The 16,716-nt window shown below is 38.5% G+C and overlaps 1 protein-coding gene across 10 annotated transcripts in view; it reads left to right on the top strand.

Moving 5' to 3' along the window:
• LOC117422535 (alpha-(1,6)-fucosyltransferase) overlaps positions 1–16,716 on the top strand; it is a 193,623-nt gene that overhangs the window by 133,554 nt on the left and 43,353 nt on the right. For all 10 annotated transcript variants that reach the window (XM_034927695.2, XM_058987340.1, XM_058987343.1 and 7 more), the window contains 2 exons: positions 8,791–8,909; positions 10,035–10,197. In XM_034927695.2, coding sequence (XP_034783586.1) covers positions 8,791–8,909; positions 10,035–10,197 — 282 coding nt within the window. The remainder of the gene's footprint in view (positions 1–8,790; positions 8,910–10,034; positions 10,198–16,716) is intronic.

The raw sequence follows: 16,716 nt of genomic DNA, 5'->3' as shown, positions 1-16,716 counted from the left end.
CATCATTTCGTCAGCCGTGACTCTAATAGGACCTGTCAAGCTTTGCCCAGGTGTTTTCCTGGTATACAGGGATGGAAATAAGACTCCCATTGCATAGCTGTTTGCTCCATTCCTGGTTTTACTGTGAGTTTAATGAGTTTAAGACTCACCTGAGCTTGTTACCTATACACTGTGACTGAAACCTGGAATGGATGAATCTGCTATGCAATAGAAGTCTTATTTCCATTCCTGGTATACTGAATGAATGGATTAGTTTAACTTGTTTTAATTGCTGTTATTTAATATTCTTGTTATGTCAAGATTTGAATACAGTCAAACCCGCTTAATATCACTCCTCAATGTCACATTGAAATGTCCCGGCCAGAATATAATGGGAGTCCATAGGAACAATAATACGTACAATAATAAAAAACAGTAATTACCAATATTTCAATTAAAATACATCTTGGATATTATGTATAAACATAACATCTCTGAAATGTATCATTAATATTTTTTTGGCCACTGTTGACATTTTTTTTTTTTTTTATAAAGGCTAAACATAATAAATAAATGACTGATACTGGGTGAACTATACAGCACCTGTTAAAAGGATGAGCCATCACCAAAACGTTCTTTAACTGCCTAGATTGTGAAGAAATCAAAAATGTACTTGAAAAGCTAAGGATTCAGGCTCACTTCCATTGTCCTTCCATCAGTGGTGTAGTCCTAAATCTGAATCTACCAGAACAGCACTAAAATATTAAGCAAGAATTATTGAACAAATTATTTGTATACTAAACTTTTAGTAACACTTTACGTGTCTGTGTGTCAGTGGCCAAACGATGATGTCTGAGCTGCCTATAGAAAAAAGCACCGGAACAGTGTTCCGGCATGTTCCTGCGTGTTCTGGCACGTTCTGGCTCGACTGCACCACTGCCTTCCACCTAGTCTCGACCCAGTTCTAGGAGCTCACGCCTCACCCTGTGAACTCTCGAGATCTGGAAGTTTAAGCTGCTGATTACTAAAGGGCTTCTCTCAAGCGAAGAACTGGGTCACTAGAACTAGAACAAATGGATTTATTTATTCCCTGACAAGCTGTTAAACTGGCTCCCAGCTGCCTCATCTCTTCCTCATTTTAAGACTTGGTCCATCCTTAAACTGAAAACTCAGGTGCTTACAGTGGGCTTATTCTTTCTGTGCTCTGGAATTCATGCTGGACTGCAGTACACAGTACTGTACAAATACAATTTATTAATAGATAAATAAATACATACATTCCTGCCTGGCCACTTTATTAGGGCCTGTCTACCTGATACGATTTGGCATCGCCCTGTTGTGGGGCATGTTCTCCTGGTATATCTGGGTCCCTTGATTACTATGGAATGCCAAGCTAATGCTGTAGGGGTCTTAAGCATTGCTGCTATACCTTTATGCTTGCTTCAAAATACAACCCAATAAAATCACTCAAAGGGTTAACGAAAAAAGGATAAAGGAAAGAAAAACCTGCTTCAGCCAGATGACCACTTTTGCGGATCAGCTAATTAAGCCTTCCAGTGGTGACATCCCAATTTTGTTCAATTGATTTTTTTCCTAATTGCCAGTGCTCCCTCTGTTTGCCGATACCCTTCTCTCTACGTGGAGCGTTGACTTCTCATTTACGATCAAAAGGAGAAGGTCACGTCTCTGCTGCATCAGCCCTAATCTTCTGTATATCCATCAGCCCAGGCCGGCTCCCTGTGTGTCCGGCTTGGCTGTGCTTCACGAGCCCGCTGATGGAGTGGAAATTGAGGCCTTCTCCCTCGGGAGAGTTGACCGTTTATTGACGCAACCGATAAATCACATGAGACACGATTGCCCTCACGTTCAAAAGCATCAAATAATTGTATCTCAGCCCCATTGTGTATTGTCCTTGACTGATTCAGTGTTGTGTGATTAATCTGCATACCAATTTATTGTGACACAGCATGCCATGCTTTTGCAGTTAAGAAGGATCATGTGTAATTTCAGATTTGAAACAAAGCCTCTCATACTCACTGCAACTCTCTTTATTTTTTTATTATTAAATATGTCAGCTAGGTCTTTCACTGTACAGTCTTTTTTTAAAACACTACAGCATACTCGTAATACAGGTTTAAGTGCAAAAGTGGAGGATTAAAGCAGAATGGTTTTGTTAAACATGGATTGCTCTCTGTTCTCTAAAATTACCAGCAATGTCTTTGGACAAAAATAAAACAATTAAAAAATATAATAAGATATCACACTGCAGCAAACAGGTTTACAATGGGAGTGAGGGGGTGGGGCTCTACAACTTTGGGGCATGAAAACAAACTGGACTGTCAACTTCTCAAGTACTTTATAGTGTCCGACAGAATCTTAAGTGCCAGGACTGAATAGCCTTCCATTCAAATCATGTGATATTGTAACCTATCAGCTCTGCCAGCTACACCTTCTCTACATTCATATAGATAGAGTGTGTGGGGCTAGCACCATAGAATAGTAATAGAATAGGGCAATATGAAATGTCCCACAATGTATCTCCTTTTAAAGTCAAACTAACAATATTGTGCCATCAAATATGGTGTCAGTCAAGCTCCATTATGGCTGTAGAGCCACTATTATTTTGATTTAATTCAGCCAGAGCCTCATTGCATCATAGATGTGACATACAGTATGTTGTTGACAGATGATGCCTTAACTAATGATACATACACACAGGAGTGCTATGTATCAGCATTCTCATGGCACATAGTTGATTGAAACTCTGTCTATCAAGTATACAATGTTGTGTTTAGTAATGGGTTAACTACGACTGCCTTACGCCAATCTCTACCTGTTCACCGATTTATGTAGCACAGGGATGAAGGATGCCTGCCGATTCCTCTGAAATAATCAATATTTATTTCAAGCATGAAAAAACGGTTCAAAATCACAGTACAATAAATTCGTTTCCTGAATTTCCCCAGATAAATACCGGGAAATTATTGACAGACATTGTAAAACGTAGCAAATGAAACCGATTGCAGATTGTAGTTTATTAAAGGGACCTGATGTCCAAAACATTAAAACTGATTAAACAGATCGGTTTAAAGTTGTGTACATATCTAGAGAGCTTCTAGTCCAATGGTCACAAAACTTGCTCAGGACCTACTTAGTTCAAGTTATACTGTATAATGGGCTATATTTTCAAAGCGTTAACTCCATTCTTTCATTAACTCTTATTTTTGCATGGAGAAAAACACCTGTTATTAAGAAAAAGCAAGAACCAAACAACTAGGTAATACAATATGAAGTCTCCCAAGCACCCTCACATTGTTTGTGTCCCATTTGGTAACACTAACATGATTTTTATTCTCTGTTATAAAGACTGGAGTAAACACTTTGAAAGTACAGCTCAATCTATCAGATTCAGAGTAGTAGGATGTTCTTACATTTTTAAATACTTCTTCAGAACACCTTATACTTATACTATTGTGATGAAACTTGATAAATGGCATTCTTTAACAGTGGGAGCAATGAATGGAGTAGTTTAAACTTAATTGCTGTGCTTTTATATTCTTGTTATGTCAGGATTTGAATACAGTCAAACCCACTTAATATCACTCCTGTTAATGAATGTCACATTGAAATGTCCCGGCCAGGATATAACGGGAGTCCATAGGAACAATAATACGTACAATAATAAAAACAATAATTACCAATATTTCAATTAAAATACATCTTGGATATTATGTATAAACATAACATCTCTGAAATGCTTCTTATGTTACTGATGGCTCTAATTTTGTATTTACTGATGTGTTTTTTCCCCTTTCTTTGCTTCTCTCTGTTTTACCATATATTTACTATGCGTTATTGTTCTATTTAATTATTTTATTCATCCGAAAGCTCAAAAAAACAAGCCTGATGTTTTGGGAATCATATACTAGTATGCAGACTAAACAACATGTACTTGAGCTGGGATAAACACTGCTTGAAATGTATTTGGTAGCAAACATTACCATGTTGATAATCGTTCATATAAAATCATTTATAAAAGATTAATACAAAGATATCATTGGTATCATCGCAATGGTTCAGGGACTCCCATGGGTTAGGGAGGCAAAACCATCAGGGACTGGTTCTCCTCATCACGCTACAGCGAACCCTGCTGGCCAGGCGCCAAGTGAGCTCAGAGTGGACACCTGCAGGGCTGGCCTTTGTCCTCCAGAGGCCGGTAGCTCGCTGACATCCGCTCTCGAGTTCCTGGGTGAAAAAGGAATCTGGCTTGGTTGTGGGATCTGTGGAGGCCCACTGAACCTTTGGGTTTCCTGAGCCGTGTGAGGAATTGCTGCGATGAGGGGAAAAGCGATTGGGCATTCCAAATTGGGAGAATATCAGGGGAAAAATTATAATTGGACACACTAAATTATATATATATATATATATATATATATATATATATATATATATATATATATATATATATATATATATATATCTATTAATTAAAAATAAAAACTGAAATAGCTTGGTTGGATAAGTGTCCACTCCCCTTGTAATAGCAATCCTAAATTAGCTCAGGTGTAACCAATCGCCTTCAAAATCACACACCAAGTTAAGTGGCCTCCACCTGTTTTAAATTGTAGTGATTCACATGATTTCAGGATAAATTCAGCAGTTCCTCTATGTTCCCTCTGCTGGGTAGTGCATTTCAAAGCAAAGACTCAACCATAAAGACACAGATCAGGGGATGGGTATAAAAAAATATCAAAGGCCTTGAATATCCCTTGGAGCATGGTCAAGATGATTATTAAGAAGTGGAAGTTGTATGGCACCACCAAGACCCTGCCAAGATCAGGCCGTCCCTCCAAACTGGATGACCGAGAAAGAAGGAGACTGATCAGAGAGTTTACCAAGAGGCCAATGGCAACTTTGCAAGAGCTACAGGCTTTTATGGCCAAGACTGGTCAAAGTGTGCATGTGACAACAATATCCCAAGCACTCCACAAATCTGGCCTGTATGGTAGGGTGACAAGAAGTAAGCCATTACTCAAGAAAGCCCACCTTGAATCCCGTTTGAAGTATGCAAAAAACACTCAGGAGATTCTGTAGCCATGTGGCAAAAAGTTTTATGGTCTGATGAAACTAAAATTGAACTTTTTGGCATAAATGCAAAGCGTTATGTTTGGCGCAAACCCAACACAGCGCATCACCCAAAGAACACCATCCCTACTGTGAAGCATGGTGGTGGCAGCATCATGTTATGGGGATGTTTCTCATCAGCAGGGACTGGGGCACTTGTCAGGATAGAAGGGAAAATGAATGGAGCAAAGTACAAAGAAGTCCTTGAGGAAAACCTGCTGCCCTCTGCAAGAAAGTTGAAACTGGGACGGAAGTTCACCTTTCAGCATGACCACGACCCAAAGCACACAGCCAAAGCTACACTGGAGTGGCTAAGGAACAAAAAGGTAAATGTCCTTCTGTGGCCCAGTCGGAGCCCCGACCTAAATCCAATCGGAAATTTGTGGCATGACTTGAAGATTGATGTCCATCAGCGCTCCCCAAGGAACTTGACAGAGCTTGAACAGTTTTGTAAAGAAGAATGGTCAAATATTGCCAAATCTAGGTGTGCAAAATTGGTAGAGACCTATCCCAACAGACTTACAGCTGTAATTGCTGCCAGAGGTGCTTCCACCAAGTATTAACTCAGGGGGGTGGAGACTTACCCAATTATGATCTTTCAGTTTTGTATTTTTAATATATAATTTTTTTTGTAATAAAATTATTTTTCCCCTTAACAGTGTGGAGTATGGTGTGTAGATAAGTGGAAAAAAAACCTCCTATACACACATACATTTTCAAAGAATATTCAAACATGAAAAAACTATGTTCATCCCAACATGGAAAAATGCATGCTTACATGTTGGCAAACTCTGGTCTAGACTATTTATTTACTTTGTAAGTCTTTTTTTCCATTCACAAAAAATATTCCAGTTGATTTGATCAATAAGGAACAAGTTAGAAAAAACAGCAATTGCTGTTTAGTAACTTGATCTGTAAAGTGTGCATTCTGTAGTTTAATCTTGATCACAGAAATGTGATCGGTGAAATACGCAGGTGGAACTTGATCTACAACGTCACCTCAGTTCAGTCGCTTACAGGCACCTTGGCAGCAGCACGGAAGATTGTAGTTGAATTGAATAGGGAAATAAAGCTGTTTTATTAGTACATACAAGAGGGTGGACATGAGATGAGTCTGCTGTTACCCTGTCAGCAAGGTGCAGCGCCACTTGACGAGGCTGTGAAGTGATTACGTTGTTCAAGAGGGATACAGTACATTCCTCAATTTGAGATCCTTGTGAGACATCAGTAATCTGGGCAGTCTCGGGACGTGGAAGCACCTGCCAACCGAGCACATACTATTAGATCTGTTTTCTGAAAATGACATGCATTTCAGGAAGTCCGTTTTGTGGTATGCAAAGGCAGTCCAAATCTGTGGGAAAGTATGCAAAAAACAGCAGACATTTTCAGTAGATATCTGCGGAGTGTTCTGCGGAGCAACTTCTGTGTTGAGTATTTGTATTAATAATGGCTTATACAAATGTAAATCAAGTAAACATAATCGTATCAAACAATGTATGGGTTAAGTACTTCCAATTTCATATATCAAGCATTTTTAGCAGTAAAATCTTCAGAAACCGTCAAACAAAAACATCCTATCACACCACATTTTCAAAGCCTTAACTCCAGTCTTTAATTAACTCTTTTTTGAAGGAGACAAAACATCTGTTCATTTAACAAAACTAGAACCGAACAACTGAGTTATATATTTCAGGTCACTTTAGCAGTCTGTGTGTGATCATTATGATGACGATGTAGCTGCAGAATATGGCGAATCTGTGGAAGACTGCGAATTCCGTGGGAACCTGCAAATTCTACGATTTCTGAGGAATTCCGTTATCTGCAGGTTTTGGACTGCCTCCAGTCATGTGTGAGACCAGCTTTTTTACACAAAACTGTGCTACATTGTGATTTTTATTTTTATTTTTTGTTAAATTTATTTACAAAACACATACAAAATAAGAAAACCAAATGCGTATGTATTTATTTATTTACCCATTGAGAGAGGTTCATTTACAAGGGGGTCCTGGAAAAGAATAAAAAATGAACAATCACAATGAACAATAAAAACATGTGTGGTTCAGATTCAATCAGCAGCAGACAGAGATCAAAAGACAGAATAAATACAACATCTCTGTGTATCAATGTGGACTGAAGGACAAGCATGGGCAGAAGGTTCTAAGCAATTCTGAAATACGATCTTTATAACTAGAGAAAGAAAGGTTATCAAATTCCATCTTCATAGCAAAAGATAGTCATCCCATATGTGTTCGAACACTTGGAACAGCCATATTAACAGAACCTTGAATCTGAACATGCACAAACACTGCTACAAGATGCTGTAATAACTCCCCTGTCCAATTTTTCTCCTTCTTTTCTGCCTTTGCTATGCAGAAAATGTAAAAACACTTTGGTTTTACAGCCTTAAACTTAAAATAGCTGGAATTTCAAGTAACAAGGGAACAATCGAGATAATTAAATGTGTAACAGTGCTTTGTTTAAAACGATTTAAATAAACATGACTGTTAATTATGGATCATTTTAACTTTCCAGCATGTAAAGCAATCTATTCTCTTGAGCTATACATTACTATTGCTCTATTTATTTCTTTCTGAGTCATTACTACATTGTGTAAGTTAAATAATTCCCCTGCATATTAATAGTTTAATGCTTGTCATTGGGATCCCATTATGTTACCCGGCAGATTCTGTAACAGAACCATTAGCAGACCGCATCATTACCAGCAATGGCAACACAATGGCTTGGAAGCCAGTATTGCACAGTACAGAGGTCCTGATAGCATTGTTATTCATATATTTCTTGTTTATTCACTACATAGCTAAATAGATTTAAATACTGTTTATTTGTAAGACAATATATGTGACCAAGGTCACTTTGAAGGGGGTTGCAACACGTTTGAGAAGATTGGCTATAGCCAATGCCAATACCCTCTCCAATATAACGTGTTGCTGGTGGATTATTCCAGGAGTGACAATAGGCTGTGAATGTGGTACTTCAAGTAAACAAATATCCCTGTGTTGACCATTAGATACGTTTTTGAAAAGGTGATGAGTTTATATGTAAAAGCACTGGGATTCATTACAATAAGCTTGCAATACGTTTCATTCTGAAGAGTCTTGTAGATACAATCATTAAAAAAAATGTTTAAATGTAGAAATCATGGATCAGAATGGTTGAGCGCACATCAGAAGGTTATTTAAGCAATAAGGCATGAGAGGGTTGTGCTGGATATCGTCACTTCATGGAGTGCTGTTAGGCACGAGTTGCAACCAACCAAGAATATCCAGCACAACCCATGCCCTCAAGTGCTTTATTGCTTTTATAAAACTGATTTATAAATGTTTTATAAAAAAGAAAGGAGAAATCTATATAGTTTCCAAAGATTTATTAACATTTTGAGGTATAACCTTCCAAAACAGAAAATAGTCCCTATGAATTGAAAATAATATTCAAGTAAAACTAAGGAAGATATTGGAAGATATGAGAAGACACCTTGATGTCTTCAGTATCTTCCATGACAGCAGGTATTTTGACAGGTGTTTTCTTTGATTTTGGTGGCGCAGTAATACGTGGTTAGCACAGGTGTAGTGATTTGCCTTAGTTCCAAATCATCAGGTATATGGTATTGATTGTAGATTCTACCTTAAGGAACATTATATTCTAATCTGTATGTTTCTTCTCTTGCAGAATCCCTGAAGGGCCCATTGATCAGGGCACTGCCTCGGCAGGAAGAGTGCGGGCTTTGGAAGAGCAGCTCATCAAGGCCAAAGAGCAGATCGAGAACTTCAGGAAGCAGGCTGGAGACGGTCAGTCCAGTGTCTCAACCCACACGCTGTGGCTGAACACGATTAGCACTTTGCTGTATTCCGTCGAGTACACGGGACAATACATTGGGTTTTTTGTTTGTGTTTTTTTAAGGTGTGATAATAGGATGTGTTTAAATACTTTTCATGCTAACTGTCTTATTTTGTCTTTCTCTTTTTTTATTAAAACATTATGTATTTATTTTTTGACAAACACAATTACCTGGTTCAGGTTTTTTGGGGGGTTAAGCAATTCAAATCGGTCAGCGTACAAAAAGCAAAAATAAACACTGTACAAAAAACTATCCAAATCAAGTTGCCGTGAAAATGGCTTGTGCTACTCCGCTAACAAAATGGAGGTCCCGCTTCCACACCTGTCTGTTATGCTGGATGTGATGTCCTATCCCGAAACTAACTCCCTGTTGCTCGGGCAGTTCACCCAACTCCATCCTCGGATATCTGCTCGAGCTCTGTTAGGGGGTCACTTAGTTCCTGAACCCAGTTGTTTCAGCAGCACAGACAGACCAATGTTTCGACAGGAGCAGCGCTGTGACCCCTATGGCTTACAGCAGCCCCGATCTGTATAATTGGGACCCTTTTATTCCTGGTGCTCTGCTGCACCACGCCCACCTGTTGATTAGAAGCTCACAGCTGGTAATCACACACACGCTGATAAACACAGCAGGCAGGCTGCTACGCACAGAGCGTCGGGTCCCCCCTTAAAAACCAATCCCACTATTTATTTATTTCTACTATCACAACACTCATATTTACAATAAACAATCACAGATGTCTCCTCCTTATGTGCTTGTCCTCATACCCACTCCAGTAGGAAATAAGACTTATCTTAACAAATGTATTTTTGTTGCTTAGGTTTTTATTGTTGTCTGTTTAAGTTATTATATCCTGGATAATAAGTAATTCTATCCCTGTGGCCTCTAGAATTCTCAGAATCATGTCTAACCCTCCAAGTACACCTGGCACACCAGAGTGTAACCATTAACCTGTCCCCCTGCAACACTCACCTCCAATTACAATTACTAACCAACCATTGACACACTCTTCTGTGGTTGCATTTCAATGTTTATTTATTGTTTAAATCTTTTTATTTTATTTTTTCTTTGGCAGGTCCTGGAAAAAATCAAGAGATTTTACGGCGCAGAATTGCCAACGGCGTCAAGGAGCTGTGGTATTTCATCCGTAGTGAATTAAAGAAAGTCACACAGATGGAAGGAAGTGATCTACAGAAATATACAGCTGGGTTATTGGAAGATCTTGGACACCAGCAAAGGTACTTATATTGGAAATGATCAATTTATTAATTTCAACTAGGGATGCAACAGTTATGATTTTCACAACCCGAAACCAACATTTGCATAAAATTCCAAACAAAACAATACCGATAAAAGATACAACTGAACCGGAACAAAGTCGGTGGCATTTTCATGAGCTCGTCCCTTATTAATTTTAATATGGTAACATAAATCAACATTTATGACACAACAGAGCTGTTTTCTTTCCAGGTTTCTAAACCAGTTTGTTGATTAAAAAGGTGCTGGTGCTCGTACTAGCGGGCATACGCAAACCGGTGTACCCTAACCTAAACCTTGTGTTAAACAAATGCATCCTAAGAAGTGAAAATATGAAGCTGGAAGTTTTTGAGGCATGTCTGTTACATTCTGTGTAGATGTGACAGAAAGATAATGATTCTTGGTGGTAAATCTCCCTCCTAACCTGTGAGGAAACAGAGTACCCTGGACTGCTTGGCCTGACACTTCGTTCCTAGGGTTAAAAGGAAGTCGGTCATTTAGAAAAGGGGCGGAGCTTCGGTACATTAACTCATCGACACGGAAAGGAAATGATGTGGCAGCCGTGGATTGGAGGAGCGGCTGCAATCGTTTACCAAGGTGTCATGAGTGACGATATAAGTAGGGGTCGAAGCGACGTAATCCGTTCCTTCATTTTGGTTATTGAAAAAGAACCCGGAAGGACCTGTGCTTTGAATATAAGTATTGTGAGTGTTTGTTTGTCTTGTCTAATTGTTGCTTGTTATTGTTAGACAGTTAACACGTCGCCAGAGGCCAGCACAAACCTGGAAGAGCACTGCACTCGTATCACCATAAACTGTATCCACAAGCACTAATTCACGCACTAACGGACTTGTGTATGTGTTTTGTGTTTCATGTGGGGGTACAATAAACAGGACTATTATTTTGCGACCAACCCGGGGATTACAAAGTAAGTAATACACGCCGCTGTATTACTTACCATCTTTATTGTTTATTGTTTGTTTTGCCGTCAGGCACTGGACATAAAACTAATAAAACAATCTTTGCACCTGGATTATAATTGTCTGTCTGTTCATTGATCACCTGCACCTGCACACTATTAACCACTTTGCCACAGTAGACCTAATAAAAATAATTCAATAATAAATAAGTGAATTAAATAATTAAATAATGATGCAAAAGTATTGAAAGAAAATAAAATGTTAATTGAGGTCACAAACCATTGTGAAGCTGCTAAACAAGCGAAAGGGACACTGCGGACAACTGCTTTAATGAGATGCTTCTGTGAGCAGGTCCGTTTATTTGTATTAAGGTAGCTTCACTTGCTGTACATGTATTGGAATTAGTTTAGTTTGTCTAATTACTTTGATTGAATGCAAGTGTAAGGGCTTTTCCTTCGAATGAGACATAAAACCGAGGTCCTATTGTCAGTGACTGCAGCAGCAGTTGTGATACATAGTTCACCCCCTAGTCTCTGTAAATTGCTTTGGATAAAAGCGTCTGCTAAATAACACATTAATAATAATAATAATAATAATAATAATAATAATAATAATAATAATAATAATAATAATAATAATAATAGAGTCCTATGTATTCTAGTAGCAAGCTATAATAAACCAGTATATAAATAAGAAATTTGCATATGTTTTTTGGTTGGCTGGTGACAGGCATGAGTTCTAGCTTTAGTTTTTTGTTGACATAAATCTAGTTGACATTTTAAAGTGTTCCCTCATCAGAAACTATTTTAAAAAGCTGCCAGATATCTCAGTCACATGTTGATTAAATAATTGCAATTTTGAAAATCATGAACTGCAGCTCCATTCAGACGTGACTTGCCACTTACAAGCGACCACGGCAACAGAGTTGAATGTCTCTTAATACATTCTTTTCTTCTTTCTATGCTGTGTTTAATTGTATAATACCTAAACAAAACTGTGTGTGTATAATAATACTATGTCCTGTTCCCTTAGCTGCACAAATGCAGGTTGTTTTTTCGGGTTTAAACTTTCATTTTGGTTTTACCGAAAACGATTGGATGTCAAAAACAGCTGAAAGAGTTAATAAAAAAACGATCATAAGCGACTGCAATCAAGGATAGACCCCTTACGATGGATCCTCGTTCAAAAAATAGAGCCCGATGGGCATATTGCATGTGTCCGTCACATTCTACATGGTGAACACGAGGTCTGCCTTCACCAAACTTTACACTCCTAGCCGCCTGTAGACATTCCAGATTGCAGCTGGCTATAATCTAATGAGCTCTGCCTTTTATACAAATTTAACCATTCAGGTACTAGGTGATTATTACACAATCAAAGAAAATAAACAAACTTTGTTATGCATTAATAATTAGGTTTATATATCTTTATGGACCCACCACTGCTTAACTAAACTATAATGGAATGTCCGCCTCTTTCATATAGGTGGCAATCAAGTGAGATTTACTGGGATAATTGTGTTCTTTATAGGGAAAGCGATGGCAGCAACCATTAACTTTAGTTGCGCAAAATAATAATTATAGGATTTGTTCAATGAGTTTTAGAGCTGTGTAATTTGAATACAACAGTTATCTGGATTTCTTAACAGGCAGAAATTAGGTTAAATGTGCTCAGAAAAAGATTTAGTAGGCGGACTCCAGTTTGAAAACTGGCTAGTACCATTATTCGTACTGTAGCAGCTAGAGAATTAAAAAAAAACATAAATATAATCCTTAGGATTGGGAAACTCTACAGGACAGTATAGTATACTGGATTTAACAGTACACTCTGAAATATTCCTGGAGGTTAGTGCTGGGAACCTGAGCCTATTTCTCCTGGATCCATTCCCTACACGATGATAAACCATATAAATAATTCAGGGCTGTAATCCAGTCTTCTGGCTATCACTGCAAACCTTTCAGTACCGATTACTAGGCAAAATCATATGTCAGTTCTGAACCTTTACCTAACAACGATAATAAAACATGGGTAATATATGATAATTAAGGGACGGTGGCATTGCTGTACCGTGTTACAAGGTAAAAATGGAATGGAATGGAAATGTACTTACCTCTGCTTGTCTGAAATAATCATTGTAGTCCACTGAAAGAGCTAGCTTTATGACAGCAGGGTTCACAGTAGTTTTAGAACAGGTGCCATTAATCAGTGTCATCTTTTCCGTTACTGATTAATAGCAGAATTGCTGACCGATGTATTCGCGTGACAACATCACACAGTCGTGACTGTAGAGTCGATTTTCTCGTGCATGTAAACCCAGCCAATGAGAGTACAAAAACAGGTAAGAAAATTGGTCTTGGATTCATACTGTAATTATTTATCATTTGTAAAATAATTAAAGATAATGGGAAAAAAGATAATGATATAATCGGTGTACCCACAGTTCTGAATTATTAAAGCAATTAAACTCCAATAACAAAGCTGCTTCTAATATTGCTTTAAATAAAATATTCTGCCTTTCAAAACTATTTATATTTATAGACATTTAATAAATATATTTTTAAAACGGTTTGTCAGTAATTAACCCTATGTAACTGAATGACAAGAGGAAAACAATATTTGCAAGTTCTTAAATCGGTAATTCCATAAGAATATTTTTTTAATGTAACATTTTAAATACTGAGGGCATTCATTTCTGTATTCCAGGTTTGTAGGGTGGGCGATCTGGTTTATATAGATTGAAAAATAATAATAATAAATAAATAATTAAAAATTAGTTGCAAAGCTTGCCCTAATTTCAACACATATTTTTATGCACCGAAATTGATGGGATGGCGCATCACTGCCGCCTGTTAAGCGTAAACGTGCTTTCCAACCTGACATTTTAATGTGTCAGGTTACATCCACTTTGTAATAGGGCTCTATACTCAAACCGTTTTCCATAAATTCGGTGCTAGCATTATTTTTTCTGAAGGCTATAAACCTCCACATAAGCTGTCAAACAATAAGTTAATCATACACAGCGTCTATAAATAAACCGTATGCACTGTGACTTACCACATTCTTATTTTCTTTCACATTGTGTTCCTAAGAATACAAAATAAATGCTTTAGAAATAGTGTCAGTAATACTGAATTTGTGTTAAATTTTTGGCGTATAGGGCCCAGTGTGTCAGGAAAATTCCATAATGTTTGCATTAAAAATAACATTTTATTACCCATTAAGGTCCCTATATGATAGTAATGCTTTTTAAATATTACAGTGCATATTTAGTAGTGATATTTTTTATAGTCTAAAAACAACAGTTTGATTACTTTTCTACTTTGTTTAAAGTTTAATACTAGTTTGGAGTTTAAAAAATCCATAGAATGTTCATATTGACTGTCTAATTTCTGTTTTTTTTGCCATTGTAATCACTAATACTACTTGTATTAATCATTTATGCAGTGGCAGGAGAGACACAGTGAGAAGCAGGGCTTGTATCAGCTGTGCCAGGTTCCAGTTATGCAGTGGCAGGAGAGACACAGTCAGAAGCAGGGCTTGTACCAGCTGTGCCAGGTTCCAGTTATGCAGTGGCAGGAGAGACACAGTCAGAAGCAGGGCTTGTACCAGCTGTGCCAGGTTCCAGTTATGCAGTGGCAGGAGAGACACAGTCAGAAGCAGGGCTTGTATCAGCTGTGCCAGGTTCCAGTTATGCAGTGGCAGGAGAGACACAGTCAGAAGCAGGGCTTGTACCAGCTGTGCCAGGTTCCAGTTATGCAGTGGCAGGAGAGACACAGTCAGAAGCAGGGCTTGTACCAGCTGTGCCAGGTTCCAGTTATGCAGTGGCAGGAGAGACACAGTCAGAAGCAGGGCTTGTACCAGCTGTGCCAGGTTCCAGTTATGCAGTGGCAGGAGAGACACAGTCAGAAGCAGGGCTTGTATCAGCTGTGCCAGGTTCCAGTTATGCAGTGGCAGAAGAGACGCAGTCAGAAGCAGGGCTTATACCCAGTATTACTACTTCTACTACTCAGTGTCAGCTACTCCTGATTTATTACCTAGCATTACTGATGCTCCATCTGAGGCAAAGCAGATGAGGCGCTCTTGAAGAATTTGTATTGTGAAACCATGACTGGAAAGAGTTGAAAGCAAAGCTTTATATATTGTTTCTGCATTACTGGCAGCAGGTTCCACTACATCAAGTAAGAATGTTACAGGTTCATCTGAATCACAGAGGCAAGCCCTAATGTAGATATAAAACAGACCTTTTACTGACTGTAGTAGACTCATCAATCAGAACTGCCCATTTGGATTCAATCTTTATAACACTTTCTGCAAGGCCGTTTAAAACTTGCAAATCAATGTCTGGAGGCAAGTCTGTAAATGGCGTCCCTGATTTTACAATCTTGTAAATGGTTTGAAGCACTCTATCTGTTATTTCATACATCTCTCTTTGGTGTCTCTTGCCCATTCATCAGACAGGTGAATGTGTTTACTGGAGCTTGTGCCCAATTACTGTAAATTTGCACAAACTGTACATCCTATCTTTATATATATATATATATATATATATATATATACAGTATATCAGTGCCTTGCAAAAGTATTCAGACCCCTCACCAATTCTCTCATATTACTGAATTACAAATGGTACATTGAAATTTCATTCTGTTTGATATTTTATTTTAAAACACTGAAACTCAAAATCAATTATTGTAAGGTGACATTGGTTTTATGTTGGGAAATATTTTTATGAAAAATTAAAAACTGAAATATCTAGCTTGCATAAGTATTCAAACCCCACACATTAATATTTGGTAGAGCCACCTTTCGCTGCAATAACAGCTTTAAGTCTTTTGGGGTAAGTATGTACCAGCTTTGCACACAGTGTCGGAGTGATTTTGGCCCATTCTTCTTGGCAGATTTGCTCCAGGTTGTTCAGGTTGGTTGGACGACGCTTGTGGACTGCAATTTTCAAATAGTGCCACAGATTCTCAGTGGGATTGAGATCAGGACTTTGACTGGGCCACTGTAGGACATTCACCTTTTTGTTCTTGAGCCACTCCAATGTTGCTTTGGCCTTGTGCTTGGGATCATTGTCCTGCTGAAAGGTGAATTTCCTCCCAAGCTTCAGTTTTTTTGCGGACTGAAGCAGGTTCTCTTGCAGTATTTCCCTGTATTTTGCTCCATCCATTCTTCCTTCAATTTTAACAAGATGCCCAGTCCCTGCTGATGAGCAGCATCCCCACAGCATGATGCTGCCACCACCATACTTCACTGTAGGGATGGTGTGTCTTGAGGCATGGGCAGTGTTAGGTTTGCGCCACACATAGCGCTTTGAGTTTTGGCCAAAAAGCTCTATCTTGGTCTCATCTGACCACAAAACCTTTTCCCACATCGCAGCTGGGTCACTCTCATGCTTTCTGGCAAACTCCAGACGTGCTTTCAGATAGTACTTTTTGAGTAACAGCTTCTTTCTTGCCACCCTCCCATACAGGCCAGTGTTATGCAGAGCTCTTGATATGGTTGACTGGTGCACCATTACTCCACTCCCAGCCACTGAACTCTGTAGCTCCTTCAAAGTGATTGTTGGCCTCTCTGTGG

The sequence above is a fragment of the Acipenser ruthenus genome, chromosome 15, assembly GCF_902713425.1.
Source record: "Acipenser ruthenus chromosome 15, fAciRut3.2 maternal haplotype, whole genome shotgun sequence".
Classification (NCBI taxonomy): Eukaryota; Metazoa; Chordata; class Actinopteri; order Acipenseriformes; family Acipenseridae; genus Acipenser; species Acipenser ruthenus.
The sequence above is the reverse complement of the archived record's forward strand: the minus strand, read 5'-3'. Positions and strand labels throughout refer to the sequence as shown.